The sequence below is a fragment of the Microtus ochrogaster genome, chromosome 6 (assembly GCF_000317375.1).
Source record: "Microtus ochrogaster isolate Prairie Vole_2 chromosome 6, MicOch1.0, whole genome shotgun sequence".
Lineage (NCBI taxonomy): Eukaryota > Metazoa > Chordata > Mammalia > Rodentia > Cricetidae > Microtus > Microtus ochrogaster.
The window spans coordinates 86,393,150-86,405,215 of NC_022013.1; the positions used below are offsets into that span (position 1 = coordinate 86,393,150).

A 12,066-nucleotide genomic window follows, 5' to 3' on the forward strand; every position below is an offset into this window, starting at 1 on the left:
TCCTTGTATTCATATTGTGGTGGTGGGATGTGGGCCCCACGTGCCTAGGGCAGCTACACTGGGATGGCCTTGAAGTCTTCAACCTAAACAGCCTCTCTCGGGAGCTGGCTCCAGGATCATTCTTGGCAGATATTCTACATTCCTGAAAGTTGCTACACCTTGACTTCTCCAACCAGGAACTGTCTCAGGGACTGTGTGTGGGAATGACAAGGATGTCACACTGCCTAGCTTCAGGGGCTTTCTTTTGGAATTTGGATGGAAGCATCCACCACTAATGTGGGATTCCCCTCTGTATGCTGTAATAAAGAAACTGGTTAATAAAGAAACTGTCTTAGGCCTGTGATAGGGTAAAGTAGAGGTAGGCAGTTGGGTGGGGGGAACTAAACTGAATGCTGGAAGAAAGGAGGCGGAGTCAGGGAGAAGCCATGTAGCCCCACTGGAGACAGACACCGGAACTTTTCCCCGGTAAGCCCCAGCCTCATGGCGATACACAGATTAATGGAGATGGGTTAATTTAAGATATGAGTTAGCTAGAAATGTGCTTCAGATATTGGCCAAACAGAATTGTAAATAATATGATTTCTGTGTGATTATTTTGGTTCTGGGAGGCCAGGACAAACAAGCAGCTTCCTACAACATACCACCCCATTAGCTCTTATAGTTTGCATGCCTACAAAACTGTCATAGAGTGGATGAAGCCAAGGTCTATTGCCAATTTCAGGGGTGGCCAGGCTCCCTTAGACCACAGCCACACTGGCCTCTGAGTAGCTATGTGACAGAGCATAGTGAAAAGAATCTTGAGAAACAGCTTCAGAGGTCTTCTGTGCCGGCAGGGTACCCTGGAGGCTCCTTTCAAAGGGGAGAGACTCTCACATGCTTGTATTCTTTGATTCCTTCGAGTAAGCACTGGGTGAGTCCTACCCAGTTCCCAAGGTAACTTTTTCTATGGTCCCAAAGACAAAACACATGGCTTTTAGTTAATAGCGGCAATCTCTTCAGAAAGCAGGCCTTTCTCAGCCTCAAATTTTCACAGACCTTTCTGTGCAAACATCAAAGATTTCCATCCTTTTTGCTCTCGGTTCCCAAGAACCTTGTGAAAGCAGCCAGTAAAAGCTGTAATGCAGGCTGTCTTGACAGTCCCTTCACAAAATTAATTTGATTTTTACTTTAAATCTCAGCCTCTGGATATGAGCAGGCTCTGGACATGAGCAGAACATAGCCAAGTTCTTTGCCAGGCTGAAACATGGATGTCTTCTCAGATTCCTTAACCCAATCATTCTTGCCCACAGGCTGGAACATGGATGTCTTCTCAGATTCCTTAACCCAGTCATTCCTGCCCACATTTCTAACGACAGTTTGATCTTCTGAGCTCTCACCAGAACTGGACCATTGAGCTTGGTGTCCAGAACTGTTCTTCCAGAGGCCCTAAGTTCTGTCCCCAGCACTCATGGCACGGGCAGCTCACAACTGCCTGTAATTCCAGCTCCAGATGACCCTTCTCTGGCATCCCAGGTACCTGGACTCATGTGCTCATACCCCCCCACACACACTCACATATGTACATAATTAAAACAAAAGTACATTTTAAGCCTTGCATGTAACATTCCAGAACTGCTCTAGCCTGCACCTTCATACTTTTCCAGATTATTACTACAGGTGAGCCTCAGAGGTTTAAGAACTATACCTTTCTAAGCCTGGATGGAGGGGGGAGGACCTTGGACTTCCCAGAGGGCAGGATACCCTGCCCTCTCTTAGGACTGGAGGGGAAGGGGAAGGTGGGAGCGGGAGGGAAAGGGGAGGAGGGGAGGAAGTGGAAATTTTGAATGGTATTATTTATAAAGCAATAAAAAAAAACCTTTGTCTTAGGCACTGAAAAAAAAAAGAACTACAGTCAAATCTGGCTACAACAGTGACTGTATCTGTCTGGTACCATTTTTGTTCTGTGTGGTTTGGTTGATCATGTTCTCATTGACAGAAACAGTTTAGAAGAAGGAGTGATCAATTTTGACTTACGGGTTGAGAGTTGAGCCTCAAGTGAGCTGACTGTCTGACTTTGGGCCCAAATACATGCTCACTACTGTGCTAGCAGGAGCCCATGGAAGGGGAGGCTGCTTATTTCATGGCGGGCAGAAAGCAGGGAAGTGCCTGCACTGGCCGGCTCTCTATCTTCTCTTATTTCATTCAGGACTCCAGCCAATGGGATTTTGTGATGACACTCAGGGCAGGTTCCCCAACCTCCTTCAGTTAGGCATCCCTTGCTCTCACAGACACACCAAGAGGTGTATTTTACAAATCTCCTTAGGCATCTTTCAATATAAACATCTCGGACACTTGAGATTTGGAATGACTGCTACTCATCCCCATAAATGTGTTGGAAAGGGCAGCTGGAGATAGGAGCCGTGAGATCAGCCTGGGGATGCTGGCTGCAGGGCAAACCACAAGGATCAACAGAGTTCAGAAGTCAGCAAAACATGCTCTGGGGTGCTTGGCTTGCTGTTGTGAAGTTATGATGTTGAGGGGTAGGAAGAAGGAGGAGGAGGAGTACACATGGGGAAAAGAGATTCTCTAGAAGCCAAGTTAAAAAGGCATTTTAAGGAAAGGCCCGGAGATCATGTTAAATTATTTCAAATGCCACCGATGGATCACTCAAGGTGCCCGAAAAGCGAACTCTGCGTTAAGAAGGCTGACTGGTTGAAAGTCTGCTAAGTTTTGATTTGAAGGGGAACAGCGGAGAGGGACAAAGAGTGCTGCTGTACAGCACTTTCTTGCAATGTGCGGGGAAGGAAACTGAAGTGCTGTGAGTTCAAGGCTAACATGGGGTCAAGAAAGGGTTAACTGCGCCGGGCGGTGGTGGCGCAGGCCTTTAATCCCAGCACTCGGGAGGCAGAGGCAGGCGGATCTCTGTGAGTTCGAGACCAGCCTGGTCTACAGAGCTAGTTCCAGGACAGGCTCCAAAACCACAGAGAAACCCTGTCTCGAAAAAACAAAAAAAAAAAAAAAAAAAAAAAAAAAAAAAAAAAAAAAAAAAAAAAAAAAAAGGGTTAACTGCAAATTATGACATATAAATCCATTTCTCCAGATGACTGGAAAATTGAGGCTTACCTATTTTGGGTGGTTTGTTTGTGGATTAGAATATAGATCTATATAAACCTACATTGGGGTTTGGGGGTTTAGCTCACAGGTCGTGTGTAAGAAAGGTCAAAGGACAACCTTCAGGTGGCAGAGCTGCTCTCCTTCATGCCTTCTCTGAGGCAGGGTCTTCCCACCAGCTATAAACTAAGCTAGCTGGCCAGCAATCTCCTATCTTTGCTCCCAACCTGCTCATTTCCCATGGGTGTGCTGGGATAATAAATGCTATGTTACTGTGCCCAGTCCTGGGGATCCAAACTTGGGTCATTGGGCTTGAGCAGCAAGAGTTTGTATACACGGAGTATCTCCTTGCTTTGGTTGGGTCCTTTCAAAAGGTGTCCACGTGAAAACAAGGTGCCCATGAAGAACACAGTATAGTAACAGGAGGAGAGACTGGACTGATGTGTCCATGAGATGGGTTGCTGGTGTAGGAGGTCCTTCTGTATTTGTGTTGATTTCATTGGTTAAATAAAGAAGCTGCCTTGGCCTTTTGATAGGGCAGCCCATAGGTGGGCAGAGTAGACAGAACAGAATGCTGGGAAGAAGTTAAGTGTGGCAGACGCCATGATTCTCCTGCCTGAGACGGACATAGGTTAGACTCTTGCCAGTAAGCCACAATCACATGGTGCTACCCAGATTACTAGATATGGGTTAAAGTAAGATGTAAGAATTAGCCAAAAAGAGGCTAGATATAATGGGCCAGGCAGTAATCTAATTAATACCAGTTCCGTGTGATTATTTCAGCCAGGTGGTGGGACACATCTCTCTCTCTTTCTCTCTCTCTCTCTCTCTCTCTCTCTCTCTCTCTCTCTCTCTCTCTCATTACTACAAGTTACTGTGGGACAATGGTCTTGTACCCTATAATGATTTGTCACTTGTATTGGTTTAATAAAATGTTGATTGGCCAGTAGCCAGGCAGGAAAATGTAGGCAGGGCAACAAGAATAGGAGGATTCTGGGAGGAGCAAAGGCTCAGCCTGCAGTCGTCACTCAGACACAGAGGATGCAGATGAGAATGTCTCACTGATGAAAGGTACCAAGCCATGTGCCTAACACAGACAAGAATTATGGATTAATTTAAGATGTAAGAGTTAGCTAAAAATATGCCTAAGTTATTGGCCAAACAGTGTTGTGATTAATATAGTTTCTGTGTGATTATTCAGGTCTGGGCAGCCCAGAAACAAACAGTTTCTGCCTACAAAGGGGAAAGGCAAAAATAAAACAAAGAGAAAACACCACCCACTCCCCAAATTCCAGGTTACAGAGGAGCATGTTCTGCTGGCAACTTGATTTCTGATTCCTAGCTGGCTTGTAGGACTGTGGCATGGAGCTACAGATCAAGGTACTTAGTTGTGCGAACCTTAGGAACATTAAACTATATAACACTTTCAGAGTTCGAGATCAGCCTTGTCTGCAAAGTTCAGTTCCAGGACAGACGGGGTTGTTACACAGAGGAGCTCTGCCCAAAAGAACAAAATAAAACAAAAGACAGCACAGCACCTCCTACCCTGAAAAATAAATAAACTGCTCCCTTAGCATCTACCAACCTAGTGAAATGAAACTTTTGAGTCCACCATTCTGCCACATGGGATCACAGTTTAACACTGGTCAAGTTTAAAATTGATTAAGCTTTAGGTGGCTAAATATATACCCACAGCCATCAAAGGCACCACATATTGGAACACCAATACAACGAAACCCAGAATACTTTTGGCAGGGTTGAGAACTCCTCACCTGAAATGATGTTGTGGATTTTGCTGCCACCTGATAACTTTGACAGATTGCTCTCTCCTGACTCTGCTGTTAAAATTCCACGAATGGTGTAGTTTTTGTAGAAATAGTATATGCTGCGGTCATCCCACAAGATCAAATCCGGCAGGGCCGAGTAAAGAAAATATGCTTTCAATCTTCTGTCCACGGGCACCTCTAGTTGGAAGTCCTGGAGTACCCACTTTGGTGCATCCTCGTTATACAGCAGCAAGAATATCTTTTTGGTGGTAGTGCAGGGGGAGCAATAGGATACTAGTGCAGCAAGCTCCAGAGGGTGCCACGTGTAAGCCAAATAATGTATTTCTACTTCGTCGTTACTGCCAAACTTTAGCACGTCTTTCAGTTCTGAGATATCTAGTATTTTTTCATATTTAAATTTAGGATATCCAAGATAAACTTCTTTTTTTGTCCATATTGCCATTCTGCTTCTTTTTTTTTCAAACTAGAAAAGAAAAAAAAAAAAAAGGAAAAATTTTTCAGGGACAGAGAGTGGTCCGGCAATTTCTGTTTTCTATCTTTTCCTGCTCTGGACAGGGAAGAGCAGAGAGTGAGGGGAGTGCCAGCTCTTCAGCGGCACAGACTCCTGGGCTCCCGAGACTCCGGCTTTCATCCCCAGCACCAAAGTGATGAAGTGAAAAGGAGGTAGTTACCGAGCTATTACCAAGCATATTTCAGAATAAAACTCTAGGAACTGACATCCAATAGAGAAAAACATGTCATACTAGATATCATGAAAAGAAATAGTTACATTAATTTTTCCTCACATTTCTAGCAGTAGAAAGAATCAATGATATTTTCCTTTACACTTGAAAATATCAGCCTTTCTTGGCTTCTTATTGATCACTCTTGGCGTGGCCGTGAACACCTGTAGCAGTCCCAGAAGCTGGGAGCTTGAGGGAGGCTACTTCTTAGTTAGATGCCAGTGTGTAATTTGTCTCAATTACAAACAAACAAACCAACCCAAATATCCCATGAAACAAGAAAAAAAAAACAGTTTTCTTTGTTTTAATTTTTATCATTTTACACTATCATCTATGTGTTTCTCTGATATTAGACTACTCAAAATGTAATATTAACAATGTGTTAGAAGCAAAATATGAGACCATACAAAGGACTGGAGTATAAATACAAAGGCACAGTCACAAGCTTCTACAGTGTTGTGACATTGTATGCTGTTTTTTTTACCGATTTTTATTGAGCTCTACATAGTATATCATTTAAAAGTAAACCTGATAAAGTTAAAGATTATTATTATAAATCTCAGTTTTACCACTAAAAATAGTTCCTATTTTAAAAAGTCTATATGAGACAACGCAAAAATACTAAAAATTTTTGCAGTCCATTTAGAATGAGGTAAGAATGAAGAAACAAAGGACCAAAGAACCAGTGGGATAGAAAGAAAATAAATGTTGCTGTTGGGAGGTGACTCAGTGGTAGAATGATTGACAACAATGCATGAGGACCTAGCTTCAATGCCTGGTAGAGGGGAAAAGAAGCCAAAACAGTGGTCTTTTCCTCCCAAAGGTTTGGGGTGTGTGTGTGTGTGTGTGTGTGTGTGTGTGTGTGTGTGTGTGTGTCCACAGGTATTCAGGTGCTCAGGGAGGCCAAACAAATACCTTGGATCTCTCAGTACTGAGCTCTAGTACAGTCTTTGAGAGCTGCCTGTCATAGGTGCTAGGATCTGAACTCTGATCTTCATGATTGAGCAGCAAGCACTCCTCACCACCAAGCAATCTCTCCAGCCTCCCAATTACTCATCTTAATCCAGCTATAGTAATAGGTAACACTACGTCTAAACAGATTCTACTCAACGGCAGAGATTATCACCATGGATTAAAAAAACAGCAACAACACAAAAACTTTTAAGTCTGTAAGAAACTCTCCTTAAATACAAAGATACAGAAAGGGTGATGGTTAAAGAGAAGAAAGACACGAGCCAGAAACACATTAGACCTAGGGACTGGAAGTGAGGTCCTGGGTTCTAACTCCAGCACTATGAAAGAAAAACAGGATGTCTAGATATAAGATTAAAATGAAATGCCACTTTACACCACTAAGTTGAAGTGCTGGAAGATGGGATATGCCAGAGTTGGGTAAAGGCAGAACCACTATGAAGAGAAAAAAAAAACCTGCTATAGATATTTTGTAATCACTACAAGCTTTTAAAATGAATATCGATACTGATATGTAATAGAAGAAAGACCCTACTATGGCATCCCTTCAGAGCCCTCAGCTACTTCTTTAATATGGAAACAGAGATGGTTGATTTGAGAATTTCTTCTTTTCTGATACAGAAATGTGTCTTCCCAATCTTTCCAATTCCTGTGATCAAAAGCTATCCAAGGGCAGCCCCAAGGGAGAAGGATTTGGGTTGATTTGGCTCCCGGTCCCGGGTTGCAGTCCAACACTGTAGGGAGGTCAAGCGGGAGCTGGAAGCAGCGTCGCATCCACAGTCAAGAGCAGAGAGAGAATGAAAGCATGTGAACTTGTGTCCTCCACACTGGCGCCCTCTCTCACTGGTGCCCATTGCTCTACACATGACCCAGTTCAGAACCCAACCCTAGGAAATGGTGCTGGCTACTTCGAGGCTGGGCCTTCACCACCAATTAACAATAGAGATGATCCACAGAGGCCAACTTGGTAATTACTCAATAGATTTCCCTTTTCAGGTGTCACATGTAAGTAACCCACATAAATACTGTGAGTTCAAACACCTAAGCGACCGTGAGCTGGCGGCTGTGTAGGAACACTCCAGAGGGAAACACTTTAAAGAAAAGGTTCTTTTATTTTTGAGATTTTAATATAATTACATCATTTTCCCCTTTCCTTTTATTACTCCAAATTCTTCCATATCCCCTTCTTGTTCTCTCTCAAATACATGACCTCCTTTCCATATGTGTATGCATGTATATTCTTATGTATTACCTGCATTTTTTAACTATTCTAGTGTTTACAACATTTAATTTTTAGATTTATTTTATCATTTCATGTATATGAGTGTTTTGCTTAGATAAATGTCTGTACATCCATGTGCATTTCTGATGCCTAAGGAGGTCAAAAGAGGGTATTGGATCCCTTCGGACTGGAGTTACAGATGTTTCTGAGCTACCACGTGGGTGCTGGGACTCAAAGTCAGGTCCTCTGGGAGAGCACTCAGCGCTCTTTGCTGCTAAGCCAATCTCCAGTCCCTCCACTTTCTGTAATGAAAGCTGACAGAGGTTTGGATGTATTAGGATCTCTTTGGAGGTCATTGTTTTATGCAAAAAGAGTTTGTTCCATGCCCCCCCCCCACTTTACTCTGTCCTAAGGCTTCGCCTCCTGGTATCTGAACTTTGACAGTCAGAGGTCAGTCCTGAGGACAGCACACATGTTGAAATTTACATCTTCCTCTGGGCCAGTCCTTTGGGACAGCTTTTTTCCTCCCAGAATTTCTCTTACTGTGGGAAAGTTGTGGGGATTGGGAATAGGTGGTGGGGGTGGGAGTGGCAGTGTGTTCTTTGCTTCTTGTCCTCTTTGAAAGAATGAATTCAATCAAGACACAGGTTACGTGGAAGCTCATTTCCCAAAGCATCAGTGGGGTTGATAAAGCTGAGCAGAGCACCCCAAGGAAAGAGTGGGGTGAGCTTCCCTGAGGTGGGGAGCAGCTTGGTGGGTCCTATGTTGTGGATCTATGAAATGCTTTATGAAGTGTTTGTGAGGTGGGTGTCAGAGCTGCCACACTCATTACCACCTAAGCTGAGAATGTTGTAAGAAAGCCAGGCCCCATCTTTGCTACCAGGAATAGCCCAGCCCTGCTGTCCAGGATTCACGGCAACCGGAACTGTAGCCACACATCATTCAGACCATCCTTCCTGGTCGGCTTGGTTATTTCATACATTTTAATGTTCAACATATGTGCTTGTTTTTGCCATGTTTCTTTAGGAGCCCAACGATGTATTAAAGGAACATTTACATTTTTGTGCAATATTTATGTTTTGTAGTGAGAATGCTTTGGTATCTATTCTCCATACTATTGTGGGCAGGTTGGTTAACTTTTGAAAGCACACAGGGTCTTGGGGGAACATATATAGGAAAGCTCAGTCCTCACAGTGTGACTGCGTTGCTCTTCATGATAGCATACAAGATTAATTTTTTTCTTTGTCACTGGGGATAACATCTTTATTGCTAAGATACCTCAAAAAACTTGAATTTCAGAGATATAGTTGTTTACATCTTTAAATAACTGTCTTTAGCCAAATATGAGCTTGAACGTGCTGAATCTTGTATGGTCTTAGAAGGTAAGTGGGGCTATTGGCTGAGAGAGATAATAACCATGCAAAAAGATGCTTTGTAGAGCTCCTAATATAGTACTGAATAAACATTATAGTAATATATAGATAACACACATACTCACATTTATCACCTTTCACTAACCTTAAATAAATACCTGACCTTACACCACTTTCTTCTTGAAACGCCAACAACGCCGCTTTCAGGAGCACCATCTTTCTTGCCCAGTCTTCTAAATGATCCCTCAGTTTTTACGTAAATACCACCATTTATTATAAAAACAATTGCACCTCTGAGTATGGTCACATCACTGACGTTGTGCCTGTCAGTTTCACTCAGGATACCTGGGGGGACTCTTATCCTGGTCCAGGTAAGGAAGGAATCATTTGTTTGGAAGGTTTCATCTTCAGTGACCAGGACAGAAAATGTATAAACGCAGACACCACTGCCACCCATCAGTGGACTTCCAGCAGGCAGCGTGACTGGCAAGTCTGCTGGGCCTGAGGAGAGGATCAGCAACGGGTAGGTCAGAAGGAAGGGGCGGTTGGAAACGAAGCAATCTTGGAAAGCCACTTTGGTCCCTCTGATCTCTTTCACTACATCATCTGAGGACATTGGCACAGTAATGTTCCAGGTTCTAAGGAAAGAAAAATGAAAAAGAAAAGAAAAAAGAGAGAGGAAAAATTATCTCTGCTTTCTCTGTTCCATCATGCACAGTTTATTACATCTAAAAAAATTCTAAGCTTTTATCAACATAGGCTGCCATGGCTCCATTTGTTTATTCTTCACTCAGAGAGGAAAATACTCTTGACTTTGGATGCTCTTTTTTTCTGTAGCATGTCTCACTAACGCCAAGTAAACAGTCCTATCCCCCTCTTTCTTTTTTTTTTTTTTTTGGTTTTTCAAGACAGGGTTTCTCTGTAGCCTTGGTGCCTGTCCCGGAACTAGCTCTTGTCGACCAGGCTGGCCTCGAACTCCCAGAGATCCGCCTGCCTCTGCCTCCCGAGTGCTGGGATTAAAGGCGTGCGCCACCACCGCCCGGCTATCCCCCTCTTTCTTAACATACAGTTTTACACATCACCTATTGCTTTCTTGTATGACAGATGAAGACAAATCCCTTAGATACGCCTTTCCTTCTTACCTCTGAAGTCAACTACACCACACTTATTAATTTCATCAGCGGGTCTTTCTATGGTTACTACTATATAAATCAGACAATAACAGGTGTCATGCAATGGGTGTAGAGAAGCAGGAAACTTTCTGTTCTGCCGAGGGAGATCTGAGAAGGGTAGTGACTTTAAAACTGCACAGTTTAAGTCATCCCTCAAAAACCAGATGTGAGAGATACCACAAGCCCCAGAAATCGAGCTGTTTCTGCATGTCGAGGAGAAACAAGGCATGGTGGCAGCTGCAAATCAACATGCAGATGCTCCTAGCAGCATGGTACACAGCAGAGCTGAAGGGAAGCGTAACCAAGGTTCTTCCCAACTTGAGAGTGACTGAACCAGAAGTCATGTTCGTATAATAGTGGCACCGGGTGGGCAAGTGGGAATGTCCCGACCACTGAATGGGTGTGAACCATAGTTTACAACGGTGGATTATATGGCATGTAAGTCATCATTCAACAAAGCTTGTTAAAAATAGGAAAGGGCCGGGCAGTGGTGGCACACACCTTTAATCCCAGCCCTTCTGCTCCATCAGAGACGGCCTGCAGTTTGGTTTTATAGGGACCGCTGGTCCTACATTGCCACTTCCACAGTGTTATAAAAGCATGAATAATTTGAGTTCCGACTTACTCCTTTGAAGATCTGAATGGTACTTCTTTACCTATTCATTGCAGTTTTCTGCAAGTCTTGGAACTTGTCCCCCCTCACCCACACCGAGAAGACTACCGATCTGGCCACTTCACTTTCAGGAAGGTACTCCCTCCTCCCTCTCCTGCAGGCCTGGGTCAGGCAGTGTGGCACTCAGTAGCCTGGGTTCACTTCCATGGGACCATCTCGGTTCTCTTGTTGAAGACAGTAACTATATCCCTTAGTTCCAACCCACTCTGCCTGTGGCTAGGTGCTCAGGAGGTTAAGAAAGCCTGTCTGTACCTTGTGATCTACCTGTGCTGGTTAACAGAGATTGCCTTTCTGGTTATTAGAGAACCTGTGTGTTATGGGGCGCTGGTGGAGGCAGGGACTATTACAGTCACACACAGCTATAGTCCACTTTCACAGCTGAGCTGGGAACATTTAGGGACATGGTCACTGCTTTTGAGGCTTTTAGATTGAGGGTTAGGTTTTTAAACACCAGTCTGACTGGTGTTTTCTGAGTTGATTGTCAGCCGAAATGATCGCAAGTTATTTTTCCTGTAGCATAAAGGAATTCTTCCCTTGGAAATCGCATGTCAGATACATTTTATAAAAGTCCACTAATGTTGCCGGGCGGTGGTGGCGCACGCCTTTAATCCCAGCACTTGGGAGGCAGAGACAGGAGGATCTTTGTGAGTTCGAGGCCAGCCTGGTCTACAAGAGCTAGTTCCAGGACAGGCACCAAAAACTACAGAGAAACCCTGTCTCGAAAAATCAAAAAAAAAAAAAAAAAGTCCACTAATGTTTTCAAATCTCATTTAAAGTTTCCGACTTTTAAATTAAAGGTAAATTAAAAAATTAAATACCCCTCCAAACTTAAGGGATTCGGTTCATAGGTGATCCTCTTCACTATCGTGCGAATGTGAGGGTGTTGCCCCAGGGTGTTCAACAAGTTGGTCAGTATTTTGGAATTCTGAAAAAACAAAAACAAAAAAACAAAAACAGATGAAGTTTCGCTTTTATTATTTTCATAGCCAAAGGTATTTGGAATTGCTTTCATGTATTTAATAATGTTCTTTTAATTAAGATATTGTTTATGCTTA

At 43.4% G+C, this 12,066-nt stretch overlaps 1 protein-coding gene across 1 annotated transcript in view; it reads right to left on the reverse strand.

Moving 5' to 3' along the window:
- The window catches only part of Catspere (catsper channel auxiliary subunit epsilon), a 111,701-nt gene that overhangs the window by 44,352 nt on the left and 55,283 nt on the right, over positions 1 to 12,066 (reverse strand). Inside the window, exons 8-10 of the mRNA XM_013346968.1 lie at positions 11,830 to 11,936; positions 9,312 to 9,804; positions 4,863 to 5,340 (exon numbers count right to left, since the gene is read on the reverse strand). Of these exons, the coding sequence (XP_013202422.1) occupies positions 4,863 to 5,340; positions 9,312 to 9,804; positions 11,830 to 11,936 (1,078 nt within the window). The remainder of the gene's footprint in view (positions 1 to 4,862; positions 5,341 to 9,311; positions 9,805 to 11,829; positions 11,937 to 12,066) is intronic.